General features: G+C 38.0%; 1 protein-coding gene across 2 annotated transcripts in view; it reads left to right on the plus strand.

Annotated features, from left to right (window-relative positions):
- Positions 1-83: 83 nt before the first annotated feature.
- LOC144977282 (C-Maf-inducing protein-like) overlaps positions 84-16,418 on the plus strand; it is a 58,528-nt gene continuing 42,193 nt past the window's right edge. For both annotated transcript variants that reach the window (XM_078922327.1, XM_078922328.1), the window contains exon 1: positions 84-818. In XM_078922327.1, the coding sequence (XP_078778453.1) occupies positions 513-818 (306 nt within the window). In that variant the 5' untranslated portion in view covers positions 84-512. The remainder of the gene's footprint in view (positions 819-16,418) is intronic.

The following is a 16,418-nucleotide window of genomic DNA, read 5'->3' on the forward strand; positions in this document are numbered from 1 at the left end:
ATATTATACACACACGCCGACAGAGATCGAACTATCGATTTCTTTTTTCCGCTCGCTCGTGATGAGCCTCGGCGAGAAAATTTATTTTTAGAGTGATTAAACGTCATTGATGTCACGTGATACTTGTCAGCGGCAGTCGCTCCGGAAATCTCAGCATTCAGAATGTCAGACAGCATAAGAAGAGAAAACCTGGCAGGAATAGCTCATATTTTGAGGAATAAGTGAGACAGAAGAGTCGTAGTTTCATTTTATAACCATCCACGGATTAAATCATTTTCTTTGGATTTAAATCAGTGCATTCTTACCTTGAAAACTGTGACCGTTCACAAGCTACTGCGCCTCTTCGACTTATCGGTGGGTGGCACACAACACAGCAGCAGACAAAAGGAGGTCGTCTGCCTTGTTTACATCTGGTGCAGTTTGTTGTGTGCGATTTGCCAAAACTTTTGGCGAATTGAATTTGCCCTTCTATAGTAGGCTTATTTATCTAACGTTCCTTTAAATCATTGCTAATGCTTGAAAAGGTAGATTCCACAATGACTACGTTAACAGACGTATCCATTGCGAGCTCTGCGTCTACAGACAATAACAACTCAAAGCCCGTCTCTAACTCGGATGCTTCTCCGTCTGTGCCAACGATTACTAAAGTTCCTATCTCAATGGGGCCAAAACATAAACTGATTACTGAGACCGACGTTCAAGTATGTCGTTTGAACCATACGAGAACAATCGTGAGCAAAATTATGAATTCGAAATACCTTCGACGATGGGAAAGTCATAAAATAGTGCTTGACCACAGTGAAATGAGATCGACCACGGTATGTATGATGATGTAATGTACCACATGAATCAATCATAAAAAGTAGAATGTTGTTGATTTCCTCTTCTTTTTTAACCACTTTCTAATGTCAAGTTAAGACAACTTAACTTCAGGGTCAAGTCCGTAAAAAATTTCAATATATCTAGAGGGTCTAAATATATTTCATGACTTTGTATTTATTTATGAATAACTCTCACAATGAAAATTATCTGCTGACACAGGTGTGGGCCAAGAAAATAGCTTCATTGCTTTTCAGAGGAAGCGTTGTTTTGAGGTGCACCTCTCTACTTTATATATTATTGTTATTCTTATCCCAGTTCCAGTTCCTGTAGTTAAATGGTACAGGTTGGGTGGTATCATTGCATGTGTTGATAATGTTGTGGTTACGTGCACATGTTTTTGTGTGAGAGGCAGAGAGTGAGTGAGATGTGGAGCCCATGACAACAGAATTGTAGCATTTACAAGAAGTTGACCGTGTTAACTTGATTCATGATGTTGGTCATACTTTATCATGACAATCTAATTGTTTGAAAACTGTTGACCCAGAAAACCATTTTTCAAAAAGTAGGTCTTTGCCTGTCCTTATGATATGATGGGAGTCTACATCATTACCAAGTTATAGTTAGAAGCCGAAGCAGCCCGAACGATCGACTGACCGAGCACGTGATTATTTTTTCCTCGCGTCCTCTCGTCTAATCTCATCACTCTGGAATAGAAAGAGGAGGCGGAGCTTATATGATATAACGCAATGAAAGTTCTGTCCGATGACGGGTGGGCGGATATCACCTCTCCAAAACTCACCTTATTATAAGAGATCTTGAGATTTTTATCCAATCATCGAGTGAACAGTTAGATCATCTCTTGATTTATGGACAGGCGGCTTTGCGTAAAGGTGGTGAGTGTTGTATACATCAAAGAGTACCGCTGACCGATGGGTAAATAGTGGTTGTGTAACCCAAAAGCCCTGCCGACTCGACCTCAAGGTCTTGTATGTAATAGTTGCGTCACCATCTCAACGCTCAGGAATTAATTAGTGAGGCAGGACTCTCAGTATATATATATTTTTTTTAAAAATTTTAAAAACAATGCAATTAGTGTTTTAAACGCTTTTGAATCACACGAGATACATCAGTGTGCTCGTCGCATTGAGAATGGAAAAATGAGATATAAATCAAGAAAATCGACCGGAAAATAAAGAAATTATTATTAAATTAAAAAATTTGAGCATTATTTTTTTCAAAATCAATCTACTAGAAAAAATGTTATTTCTAAGCCTATTTTTGTGAAACAAAGATAAATGTTCTCCTTTTTGCAAGCTGATTCAAACAATGTGGTTTTCAAATTTATCATATACGTAATCATTTGGAAGTTACAGAGAAAGGTGTTTTTGTGTAATCCCTTTCACACACGCGCGCACACACACAAACATATACAAACAATACACAAACAATACACATCCCTCGTCATCTATTGCTTATATATTAATGTTAATGTATACCTCCCAGGCTGATTGTCACTACCCCCCAACCATTTCCACCATCCAAGTACCAGCGGCCTTTTCTCTTTGATTTCATGGTCTCCCCGAAGCCCAACACCTCGGTCGTTTGTGGGTCAAACCCCCCCCCCCACCTTCCCCCGTAATCAATTTATAATTTTCTCTCCGTGTAGAGAGCCACATGCACAATTATATACTATTGAATGACACTGACCTTGCCCCTCCCCAAACACACATGGTAGAGGGAGGCCTGAGGTAGTCTCCATTCTTTCCTTCTGCATTTCTTGTCAGCTGAAGCCAACAGCAACCCAAGCTATCCTCTATCACGTGACCTTAGATCCGATGCTGCATATCGCTTGAGAGCCTTCACTCCAGATCTCGTTCATGATCACGTGAGAAGGCTAGATCCGTTCGTGTTCGGCGCCTCGATCGGCCCGATTTCGTTAAAAGCCTATTAACATAACAATACACATTAAATCTTGATGTTATGAATATAAGTAGTCCTTCAGAGCCATTGGGTCCATGGAGCCAAAGTAATTCCAGTTGTTATAGCGAATTGCAATTTTTGCTTGATACTCTTTTGATAGGTTGCTAGTCAATTGCATATTACTTTCCACCAGATCTAATAGAGCAGCTACCCAATCACTGATGGGTGGATAGTGGGGTAACAAAGAAATCTCAACTTTATCGTGATCGATCTTGGTCCTTTTGTGTGGAAGCGAGTGCTCTACCAACTGAGCTATCAGGACCTCCATAATAAATAAAGCTGGGGACAAATCTGTCCAATACAAACGTTTTTTTCACATTTTGGCCAGAAAATATTTCTGTCATTGAATAATTAAAATAACCCCCAACTTCAAGGAAATTCTTAACAGAGACTTATTTCAAGAATGATAATGATAATATCTTAAATTTATATATTAATAGAAATAAGATCATGTGGCTGCAAAATAAAGAACACTAAAAGGGTATTTTACACCACGACTTAGAAAACATCAAACGAGTTTTGAAATGTTTACGGATATAATATCAACATCTTGCATTGGATATTTTGCTGTGTTAAAATTGCTTTTTACACATCACAATGGGGAAATCGCTTGTGATAATAATAATGATGTTAATAATTTAAAAAAAAAAAAAAAAATAAATAAATACATAAAAGATAAATAATAATAATAATAATATTAATAATAAAATTAAATGATAATAATAATAATGATACTAGTCAGAATTCGTGTAGCTTTAATCCATGGTTAGCACCATGCTCTTATTGCATTACATTTTTCAAAAGAATTCACCTGATGAGGGAATAGTTCCTGATATGGGATATACAGCCTTTCGGGCGTAAGTACAATTTTTTAGACAAAATTAATATTGCGTTACAATAGGGGGGGGGGGGGGGCTCAGAATTCAATGCCCATTTCACATTGGACGAGGAAATTGTGATTGTGTGCAAAATGCATTTCTCAAAGCCAACCATTTGAGTGTCTAATTGGGGTTTCAAATACTCAGACCTGATTCAGGTAATGATGCAAGTCCAAAAACCATTTTTGAATTTGAATATAAAGAACATATAACGGCTACATAGCAGCATAAGGGTATGACACTCGCCTTTGCATTGGAGGGTCCTGGGTTTGAAGCTCGATCAGTGCATTGCTGAGTCCTTGGAAAAGGCTCTTAACTCATATTCTCTCACCGTATTCAGATGTAAAATGAGTACCTGGCTGTTAACAAAGCTGTACTATCGCCTAACAGGCATCACGTCTCATCCTACATGTTTAGTGTTGCTGTTGGCTATGGATTCCTTGTAAATCACTTTTAGCATGTTTAGTGGATATTACACTATACAGAAAACGCTCAAGTTTTCAAAACAACATACATAATTATAGTAATAGATAAATAAATAAAATAGTAGTCTTTCAGAGCCAATAAGGCAACAGAGATGAAGTTTATCCCAGTTTCTATTATGGAAAATGGACCATACCAATTACTTGCTACTCGTTGGATAGGTTGCTAGTTTATTGCCAATTCTCCACCAGATGTAACATCCAGCCATCCAAACCCAATTGTAGCTGGGTGAAAAGAAAAAAAATGGGGATAGGGGGCAGAGAAAAATCTGACTGCGCTGGGATCGATCTCAGCCATTTGCGTGTGAAGCGAGTGCACTACAGACTGAGCTATCGGGACCCCCAACAAATAAATATATGAATAAAAGCATAAAATATGAAGAATAAGAATGATAATGATATCATATTTCAAAATTCTGGCTGGAACACGAAATGAGTTTGGCTGCATTAGAATTAGAATGTGTTTTGCAGTAATATTACTGGGACATTCATTGTGTAGCATACATTGCAATCTACATAGGGAATCTACATACTTGTAATAATAATGATAACAATAAAAATAAATTTGTTGTAAAATTTAGAATGTGTATATACAAAACGGATTCATTTAATTTGCCATCATTATAGATTGCAGATAAAAGGAATTTAGGACAAGTGCTGTCACAATATGTTGATGAAAGTAATCAAGTGTGTAACAAGTTTACAAATCCTTTTTTAAAGATATTGTGACATTTTTATCACCAATGACAGGCCCAAATAGCTTAAACCTCAAATCAGGCCAACTAGATCACCATGCAGGAACTGTGACCTTTACCACTATACTGTGTATTTTATCAACAAATTTGTTGTGCAACATTTCAATGTTTCTTCTGAAGTCGGTATAATATTTTTAAAAACAAATGAGACACATTTTTATCAAAGATTAGATGTTCGGTTGCTAACCTTTGAGAGCGAGATAGAGAGAGAGAGGGAGGGAGAGAGAGAGAGAGAGAGAGAGAGATTATTTTGTCACAGCGTTATGGCTGAACATCTTTAAGACAGTGACAAGCCATAAAATAATTTTTGTTAATTAGAGAGATTACAGACCCTGTAGTAGTCCTCGTCTGCTGGAGTCGGCTAGAGCTAATTCTCTCTCTTTACAGGAATGATTGTGTATGGTTCTGTCGAAGGAGATCATTAGGTGCCTCAACATTGTGTGCCAGAGATGATTAACTGTCTCTTTAATTAGGAACGGCTGGCGGAATGTCCCCGTCATCTTTATACAGTGATCGCGTCGAGTCGAAAAGATCCGTCGGCTACAGTGTTGGCAGTGCTGTTGATTTAAAAATTACTATTTGTAATATTGTCTTCTTCTTCTTCTTCTTCTTCTTCTTCTTCTTCTTCTTCTTCTTCTTCTTCTTCTTCTTCTTCTTCTTCTTCTTCTTTCTTCTTCTTCTCTTCTTCTTCTTCTTCTTCTTCTTCTTCTTTCTTCTTCTTCTTCTCTCTTCTTCTTCTTCTTCTTCTTTTCTCTTCTTCTTCTTCTTCTTCTTCTTCTTCTTCTTCTTCTTCTTCTTCTTCTTCTTCTTCTTCTTCTTCTTCTTCTTCTTCTTCTTCTTCTCTCTTCTTCTTCTTCTTTCTTCTTTTCTTCTCTTCTTCTTCTTCTTCTTCTTCTTCTTCTTCTTCTTCTTCTTCTCTTCTTCTTCTTCTTCTTCTTCTCTTCTTCTTCTTCTTCTTCTTCTTCTTTCTTCTTCTTCTTCTTTCTTCTTCTTCTTCTTCTTCTTCTTCTTTCTTCTTCTTCTTCTTCTTCTTCTTCTTCTTCTTCTTCTTCTTCTTCTTCTTCTTCTTCTTCTTCTTCTTCTTCTTCTTCTTCTTCTTCTTCTTCTTTTTCTTCTTCTTTCTTCTTCTTCTTCTTCTTCTTCTTCTTTTCTTCTTCTTCTTCTTCTTCTTCTTCTTCTTCTTCTTCTTCTTCTTCTTCTTCTTCTTCTTCTTCTTCTTCTTCTTCTTCTTCTTCTTTTCTTCTTCTTCTTCTTCTTCTTCTTCTCTCTCTTCTCTGCTTCTTCTTCTTTCTTCTTCTTTTTCATTTCTCTTTGTGTGCTTGCTTCTTTTATTATTATTATTATTATTATAATTATTATTATTATTATTATTATTATTATTATTATTATTATTATTATTATTATTATTATTATTATTATTATTATTATTATTATTATAATAATAATAATAATAATAATAATAATTTGGTTATTGTTGTTGCGCCCTTATTATTAATTTCCCTTGCCTATATTATTTGCTATTATGTTCTGGACAGGAATAAATTGGTGGTAAATTATTTGCGACAGTTTAAAGATAACTATTGACTAGTTCTTTGTCCTCATATTTCCCTCCCACTTGTCTGATCTAATCCTCTTGCAGGCGATCGGAGGAACCCGATGTATGAGTATTATCTCTACTCTGCACTGCTGATGGGTGTTCATCACGGACGAGGTCAAGGGGATTTTGTATCCTACACTGACGACCATGTGTGTGTATCTATTGGTCTGTGTGTAATTGTGTGTGTATGAGAGAGAGAGAGAGAGAGAGAAAGAGAGAGAGAGGTAATTGTGTGTGTATGAGAGAGAGAGAGAGAGAGAGAGAGGGGGGGGGGGGTATTAAAGAGAAAAGACATCACGGTAAATGGGAAAAGAGGATGAAAGAAGAAAACGTTTTGACGGACATGGAGAGAGAGAGAGAGAGAGAGAGAGAGAGAGAGAGAGAGAGATAGAGAGAGAGAGAGAGAGAGAGCATCCATGACCTATCGGTGGCCTTGCTAGTGTTAGCCCCATGACTATTACAATGTACTAGTATTTGGTTTTGCTTCCGAGTATTGATTAATTGTAGGGACACAGCCCAATACCATCTCCATCTTGAAAGCGGGTTCTGTTTGATTTTTACGGCTTATATACATCAACGAGTCACTCTCCGAATGAATGTTATGTTTTTGGAAGTTAGTGGGGGGTAGGAAAAGGGCAAGCGACGTCGAAGGTGTAGTAGCCATGGCCATGCGTCCCCGTCCCCTCAATTTGACCATAAGGCGAGTTCGACTAGTTCAAGCTCCTGTCTACTAGCACACTAACACGAGTCCCTGGGAGAATTTTTTTAAAATTTTTTATTCGTATTTTCCTGGGTAAAATAAACATAGACATTTATGTCACCCAGAATACTGATTGTCGATGCATACGTGTCCAAAAATGCACAAAGCCATAGACACATCTAGACACAAAAATTATTAATGTATGAACAAAAGTTATTGAGACATATAGGTACGACTCTTTCACCTCTTTGTATTTATTAAACGTTATTTTTATCGTGCCCAATAACACAACGAGCTTGCGGGTATGTGTTAATGCGCGATAAAAATATAACGAGTGGAACAAATGGTGGCATAAATAAAAATATTAACTCCCTTCGGACACAAGTTATTAGAAGAAAAAACAACCAAAACAACGTATTCCCTGAATCTGCATTCATTGGAAGTAGTTTCAATTTTGAACATTAGTATTTTAGATCAGGGAAGGATGTTAATTAATATTATGACAGTCACTGTTAGTGATAACGCTGGAGTGTTTTGACACTATTCGTTTGAAGATGTTGACAGTCTGGAGTGTTTATACACGTTTCTGGTAAAACAATTCAGTCTTTGGTGGTGAAAAATCACTTTAAAATCATAGCCAATGCAAGATATGTGTCGTCATAGCTAGATATGCGTTTCAAATTACTAATTATTGAAATTTTTACAAACCTCATTTTTAAAAAAAGTTTGTGCTGCTTTCAACACAAATGGCAACGAAAGCAGTGTCATCCATCTGCCTTTGGCTTTGAACTCATTTCAGTATAAAAACTCTAAACTCTAACCTCAACCTCAATGGTATGCTTTTGGGTACCAGTTTCTTGAAAAGACTTATCTTGGAGTTGGCTGACTGTTTTGTTGTTGTCGTTGTTTGTTTTTAACGATTTGGGTTTATATCGAAGTACCTGAATTAGAATTATTGGTTGTCTTTGATATGATAATAGCTTTGTGGCCTGTAGGTCCAGTTTCGGGTCCCACTATGGGCGACGCAAAGTTGAGTCCTCTGAAAATATTCTTTACTAACATTCTCTCACTGTAGTAAAATGATGACCTAATCGGTAACAAAGTTGTAATAGTGCGTTATATTTTTCAGCAAAAGATATGTTGCATTCAGGAATTATTTTTAAAATGCTTTAGAGACAGCAGTGCGGTTCTGTACCGACAAAAGCTATTTTTACGTTTTGGTAATTAAACATTAATATCGTATATTATATTGATCGTTTAAATTGACCCTCAACTTATCAAAAAATCTCAAATCTTTGAAGTGTATGATAATTCGGGGATCATTGTAATCGTTGGATATGAAAGGAGGTAAAAGTTTAATGGTCATATCGTGAAAAGCGTTAGGTCAGTGCACGGTATAGTAGCCGTATAGATAGTTCGAAGATGACGTCATTCAGGTCTTTGTTGATGTTTTTTGCCATCCGCGTTTATGAGTTATGCTAACTAAACTGTATTAACCCAACTATAAACGTTCATAGATACACACAGTTTTGTGTGTTGGTCCGTTATACTTCCGGATGGCAATGTTATGAGGTTCTTAGCCAAGCGCATACTATCAATATGTGTTGGGTGTTTGAAGTGGACCAACTCAAATCGTGAGCCCTGTATTCACTCATTTTCTATAGGGTACTCTGTCATACTTAAATGGAATAATATCGACCTTATAATTTGTTTATACATGAATAAGAAGATACCCCCCCCCCCACCCCTCAAGCTATCATTCCAAGTGATTCTCTCTCTCTCTCTCTCTCTCTCTCTCTCTCTCTCTCTCTCTCTCTCTCTCTCTCTCTCTCTCTCTCTCTCTCTGTGGGGGGGGGGGGAAGGGGGAGGGGGATGCATTTTTGTGTGTGTCTCCTTTTGTTTTGTTCTCTCTCCCACCCCCTCTCTCTCTCTCTCTCTCTCTCTCTCTCTCTCTCTCTCTCTCTCTCTCTCTCACACACAAATATTTTTCTCAACCCCTTTTCCTCGCCTCTTGGTGTATTTTATCGATCGATCCATGTTGTTATTCTGGATGAAGCTTTGAGTTGACGGTGTACCGGATGCACCAAACCAGACATTGTCTCTCTCTCTCTTTCTCTCTTTCTCTCTCGTGTCTCTCTCTATGTATGCGTGTCCTCTCTTATCTTCTCTCCTTCCGTATCCCGTCCTCCCTCCCTATAATATATTTGTCTGCTTATCTCCTTTTGTAGTCTCTCTCTCTCTCTCTCTCTCTCTCTCTCTCTCTCTCTCTCTCTCTCTCTCTCTCTCTCTCTATCTGTGTGTGAGTGTGTGTGTATTTTGGTTTTTCTGTTTGTGTATCTGTGTGGAGTTGGATAGAGGTAATGGCTGGCTGGCGGCAAAACACGTCAGACATGTGAGGTGTTGATTGAATATTGTTATCAGGGCAAGACCAGATTTTTATTGGGACACGTTTATCAGCACCAGGCATCGCAACTACAGGCGGGATAAGCACTGATCGCGGAGCAATATTGGAGCCGTGCCAATCGTTAAGAGACAGATAAATGATAGTGTCGCTGGTTGATCAAAACACACACCTCATTGCTCGGCACAAAATACCTAGCCAGAAAAAGACAATTGTTGAGAATAATTAATGTAGGGCAGTGCCAGAGAGAGAGAGGGAGAGAGAGAGAGAGAGAGAGAGAGAGAGAGAGAGAGAGAGAGAGAGAGAGAGAGAGAGAGAGAGAATCGGGGTGGGGGGGGGGGGGGGGGGGGGCTTGATGACTGGAGTTGAACTCGAAGTAAAGGAGTCAGAACCAAGAGAAAATCAATACAATCTTGTTAGATTCATGGAAGTTTCATTATTGTCTTTTTGTCCCATATGTTGTTAAAGGAGAAACACCAAACGTTCACACACCGTACCGTTTGAATAAAATAAGCTGGAATTACCTCATTTTTATTTTTAACTTTTCCGCGCTTTAAGCAGCTACATTTGGATTTTACATAAAGCTAAAATAGAACCACCGTTACCACACCATTACCAATTTTACAGTCACTTACTCTGCTCTTCTAACTGTACCCCAAAAAGGTTTTTTTTATTTTTAAAAAAAATTATTTTAATTAATTTTTTTAACAGATGGCCTGATCTTTTGTCATGGCCGTCGGCCTCTTATCCGTTTATCCCTGGTTCGAAGCCAGTCCCGTTTTGGGCACCGCAAAGATGAAAAATGAGACGCTTCCTTACTCACACTTTCTCTCGCCATATTTCAGATGCAAAGAATGAGTCGATTTATAGGCGTTATAGTCTAGTCACATCTTATCTTGCACATTCAGTGTTGCTTTTGACTCTGATCCTTGTAAAGCGCTTTGAGCACATTCAGTGGATATTGAACCTTATAAACGCTCGGACAAAGCGCACGTTATCGTTTGTATCAAAACATAAAATATGTATAATCAAATGTTGATCAGGTTATCCCGTACGCATGTCACACTTTGATTATGATTTGGGAAACATTTACATTCATTGGCCTATTTTACAGCCTCTCTATATAACTTTATTTCCCCCTGCCCCCCCCCCCCCCTTCTCTCTTAAACAAACACGCTCTCTCTCTCTCTCTCTCTCTCTCTCTCTCTCTCTCTCTCTCTCTCTCTCTCTCTCTGTGTCTCACTCACACACACACACACACACTCACAAAATAAAAATATGGCTTTTTAAAAATTAAAAGATGAGTTTGTACATGACCCAATAACCACTAAATGTGCTCAAAACGCCGTACAAGAGATCTTTAGCCAAAGGCAACACTGAACGTGAAGGGCAAGAGATAAAATCTGTAAGCTGCTTGTGCTGTGTCCTCTATTTTTGGATAGAGGCAACAGCACTGTCACCGGCTTAGTACTTGTTTTACACCTGGATATATTGATGAAATATGTGTAAGTCTTTTCCAAAAAGTCAAGTTTGCGCCACCCACAAAGGGACTCGAACCATCCATCTACTGATTGCATACAAACTGTCATACCACTAAGCAACAAAACCGCACGCGTGCGCGCACACAAACACACACATATACACTCACTCACTCAACCACATACACTCAGCAGTAAGATCTAATCCTTCAGACGATGAAACCAAACATTGATGTGTAGGGAATGATCTTCGTTCTGGTTTCAGACATACCTTTTACTTTCATCAATGGATGGTGAGTGGTGAGTGTGGTTGTATATAGGACTATGAGTCAGGTGAGTCACTTGGCGCAGATTCACCTATTTTTGGATGGCACTAAGGTTGTTTGACCTCGATTGTATATTATAAAGTTGAAGGTAGACCTGTATGAATTGATTCTTATTATATTCCTCTTTCATTCAATATTTCAATTGACTCGATTGGGCATTACTGTCAGTACGTTATGATAATTTTTATTATAAGTTCATCATAAAACAAAGTTTCTCGCCGTCTGCTCTTAAAAAAAAAAAAAGAAATAGGGGTGGGGGCCACATTGTTCCGTACAGCCAATTTTTTATTTTTTATCATCGAGCACAGAATTACTGGCAAATCTAAAAATGATGAAACTATGTTAATTTCCACAATATAGTAGTATAATAGATGACTGTCTGTTCGTAATAGCCTTTATATCTCCGCAAATATTGCGGATTCTCCACTAGTTTTTGAAAAAATAAATATGCGTGGATTTGCGTGTGTTTGTATCGTTTATTATTATTATTATTATTATTATTATTATTATTATTATTATTATTGTTGTTGTTGTTGTTGTTATTTTTCTTTTATCGATGCTAACAGCCCATATATAATAACGTCTTATTTATATTCCAAAATAAGAATTGATACCTTTTGTTCGAAGAGGCAGGACAAATGCGCTCTCATTTGACCTGTTGTATAGTGAGTGCTCTTACCTTTTTTTTTCATCTACAGAATTCAACTTAAATGTATACAGAGCACATTTTTGCTCTCTCTCTCTCTCTCTCTCTCTCTCTCTCTCTTTCTTTCTCTCTCTCTCTCTCTCTCTCTCTCTCTCTCTCTCTCTCTCTCTCTCTCTCTCTCTTTCTTTCTCTCTCTCTCTCTCTCTCTCTCTCTCTCTCTCTCTCTCTCTCTTCATATAAATAACTACTGTTCTGTTGAACACTGAGAAAACGCATTTTACTTCTTTTTTTTTTCCATTACCGCGAGGAAACTACATCATACATCGATCGATTGAGATAACCACCGATTTGTCAAAACGTGCTAGACTTATAAGATATCGTCGAGCTAACGACATTCTTGTTGTAATCGATCGATATTTAAGTACTTTTTTGAATGGGCAAAATAAAAGAGAAAATGCGTTTTGTCTGCGTTCGACAAAATAATGCTCGATCCTTGTTTCTCTCCCAAAGAAATGATCCATTTATACGAGTCCATTAATGTTGGGTTTTTTTTTCAAATACGTCTCGTCTCGGAGTTTGATGTATAATCCTGTTGAAAAGACATGCCTTTAGGATATGGCACTTAGTGTGAGGAATGGAGTAAATTATCAAGGAACTATCAGGGTTATGGGTATGGTTGATGGTCGTCATGATTATGCTAGTAAAAGCCTTTTATGGGAAGGCGAGGGTTTAGAAAAAGAAGAAAAAATAGACATAGACCCGTACTAATAGCTTTTCAATCAGTAGTCTTGAGTTTGAATCCAGCCCCGATACGTACTTACTTCGTTAAGTAGCCACCGTTCATCAGTTTTTGTATTATCGCTGGGTCAGTTGACATTGTCGACACATACATACATAATTTCTCATGAAGCTCATCATATTACTCTCTGACTCTCTGACTGACACCTTAATAATTTTATTTTTTTAGTCCCTAGTTAATGGCTGAAACATGGCAGCTAGTGCGCGCGCGCGTGTGTGTGTGTGTGTGTGTGTGTGTGTGCTATAATGTAAATTTTTGTTTGCCTGGTGTTGATTGAATCGGTAGCTGTGCTTCGTTTTGTTTTCAATATTTATGTTTATCTTTTGATTCATCTTCGATTATCCAATTCGTCTTCACGAGCATTAAAACCCTGCTTGGATAATTGGCTTTGGAATCGACCAATCTGTTGCTCCATGCATCTTGTTTTGTTTTTTTGTTGTTGCTAGAACAACTCGGATGCCCTGTCATTGAGTTTGTTTTTAAACTGTAAAAAATATTTTAACTTGTTTCTCTTTCTACTCCCCCCACCCTATGTGTCCATTGATGTCTCGGGGATTCTGTATGCTAATTTACTTGATTGTTGGATACACTCAAAGTTTTTTTTCTTAATGGATAGGAATTTTCTGCCGTACATTGGCAAAAACTCCTTTTTACATTTTGGCCGAGATTTTTTACGTAAAATGTCGATGATTTGTCATGACCCCCTGGCGTCCAAAATTCATTAAATTTCTGACTCTATTTTAAGGTTTGTTATAGCTTTAATTGAAATCTCAGGCTTTAAGGAATTCTGACAAATCGGGCCTCATCGTTTAAAGTAATCCGCCAAAACGGAAATATGGTGTTTTGTCACAAGTATAATTCTAGTCTTCTTTGTCTCTTCAGTAATTTGCTATCACTCTTCAGTGGCGTTGTAAAATATTGGGATCTTTTGGAGGGTGTCTGTTCGGTTCTTGTTACCACGAAATACAGTACTCGCTATACTCTCTTGGGGAAGCCCAAAAAGCGTGCTAGAATCCGGGCGTGCCGCGTGCCGAAACCCGATGCTCATGGAAGGTAACGTCTTATATAGATACAATTCGGTCATTCGGCTCTAGAGTATCGTATTCCAGAGCGTGCTAGAATCCAGCAAGTATTGTATATATTTTCTAATCATATTATTTATGTGTGGGAGAGAGAGAGAGAGAGAGAGAGAGAGAGAGGCGCCGGGGGGGGGGGCATCTAATATAACACCTGTCCTCTTTTCTCAACTTGAGCATTCCAAATCATTAATAATAATAATAATAATAATAATGGTATAGATTTATAGTGCGCCAAACATCCCTTCATCAGGAGGGCTCTGGGCGCATAACACAGATTAAGCCCTAACACAGTCCACGAACAACACTAATTATACACATAATCAAAAGAAAGCCTCTCGGAATAAGAATGTCTTCACTCTTTGAATACTCTGTCTATATGACTGATGCCTTATGTATAAGTTCCTGTTGAAATTGGCTGTTCCATCAATCCACAAATAGCTGCTCATCATCACCTGTCTGTGTTTCGGGATAGGGGTCAGGGTGGATTTTTTTCGTCCCAAAGTAACACCTCGGAATTACAGCAATGTTGACCCCTTCCTGCAATTCCATTAATATCTACAGAAGCGTGTCCGTTGGGTGGAGTGGGAGGGGGGGGGGGGTGTTGGTTTGTGTACGCGCAATTCATCTTTTGGGATTTAACCAAGTAATTAGACGTTGTTACAAGAGGGATGGTTTATTCCGCAAACATTATCAAAATTGTCATCTCACCACCACCCCCTCTCTCTATCACGTACATACACATACACTCACTCAATCGCGTCGATGGAAACTGGAGCGGTCAATTTAAATGTGCACTGGAAAAGAGTACCGTTCTATAGAGAATGATGTCAAACCAGTGACTTCTTATATAGTATAATATGAAGTCCTAGTGTCAAACAGACGGGAGTTTTCACTTACAATCACAATGCCCTAACTATGCCCTGGCTACGGTATCTTGTGGTCAAATCAATACGTCTGCTTGCGTTATCGCCTTCCGCTTCCATTGTGGTTTTCAATTGAGACAATTGCCTCCCTTAAATCACGCGGATTATCATGTTCATAGATTCCCAACCTCCTCCCTCCATGTGTCATGTTTATTTTCTCTCTCTCTCTCTCTCTCTCTCTCTCTCTCTCTCTCTCTCTCTCTCTCTCTCTCTCTCTCTCTCTCTCTTCACACACACACTCTCTCTCCACACACATACACGTATATATGGAGAGAGAGAGAGAGAGAGAGAGAGAGAGAGAGAGAGAGAGAGAGAGAGAGAGAGAGAGAGAGAGAGAAAGAGAGATTCTTGGTTTTTCCTTCATCACGAGGTCTGGGTATCTCGGTCACCATTTGTTATTTTCAGGATATGTTAAAAAAATATTTGTCCACAGATCGATCCAAATTCTTTACACACGTTCATATTGATGAAAATATGTGCATTTGGAGCTATGAAAATCTTCAGTTTTTCGTCTGGTGGGTTAGAACTATGCCCCGATTTTAACAAAGAACCGAGAGAAATAAATAGAAAAGAAAAAAATATGGGAGGAAAAAGGAAAATGAAATAAATTTGAATATCGAGTCACAAACTTTGAGCAATCCCAGCAAGTGCTATTCAGTATGTACGATACCTATTCTATTGAAATAAGATTGTGTAACATTATAGCCAGAAGTCCTGTTTATATCATCATCATCAACAATATTATTATCACATATCTCCATCCCCGGATTATAACCACTAACTGTCTTGTTTAATCTCTTGTTTATCTCTTGGTCGTTTGACAGTTTTGTTGCATTCCAATTCCTGGGGTCCATAATGGTGGCAATAGCATAGATTGTTACTACCTTCCATTCACCGAGATCGAGATAGCATAACGGAAACCCTCTACATGTACATAATAATACGTTTATACCTACTGTATAGACACCAAGCACCCCTTGTATGACCCAATGACCTCATTTTCAGATTATCGGTTAGGGTTGAGACAGAAACGTGAGCCGATCGCTATTTGTTTTCTTGGTCCTTCCCCTTATCGCTTTGTTTTTTGTTGTTGGTTTTTTTTTTTTTTTTGGTGTTTTTTTTAAATATTGAGGGCATGGCGTGACTCGTGATGTTATAAATGTTTTTATGAGTGTAAAAATGAATACTTTGGTGAATTGATTGAACCTCTTGACTGATTGATTGAATGGTTAATGAAGTTATTGATCAGGTGACTGAATGAATGGTTGTTTGGTTGGTCACAATGATTGATTGGCTGAATAATTTATACTATTGTGCGTTTTTAAAAAAGTATAGGCTAGGTGCTCAAATTTGCAGGTCTGATAACCGAACGCAATTATGGGCCTGATTTAAGATTGTAGTGTACACAATATTTTGTGTCGGTTTGAGAGTATTTCCATTACAATAATGAGACCGTAACAATTTGGGTTATCAGACCTGCAAATAAGTACACGTCTAATTTAGACCTTTAGCGTATTTAGTCAATAATGACTATAGTGCCTCAGTTGTTCTC

Source organism: Berghia stephanieae, chromosome 7 (assembly GCF_034508935.2).
Source record: "Berghia stephanieae isolate SIO BIC M18660-M18661 chromosome 7, UCSD_Bste_1.3, whole genome shotgun sequence".
In the NCBI taxonomy this organism is placed as follows: domain Eukaryota; kingdom Metazoa; phylum Mollusca; class Gastropoda; order Nudibranchia; family Aeolidiidae; genus Berghia; species Berghia stephanieae.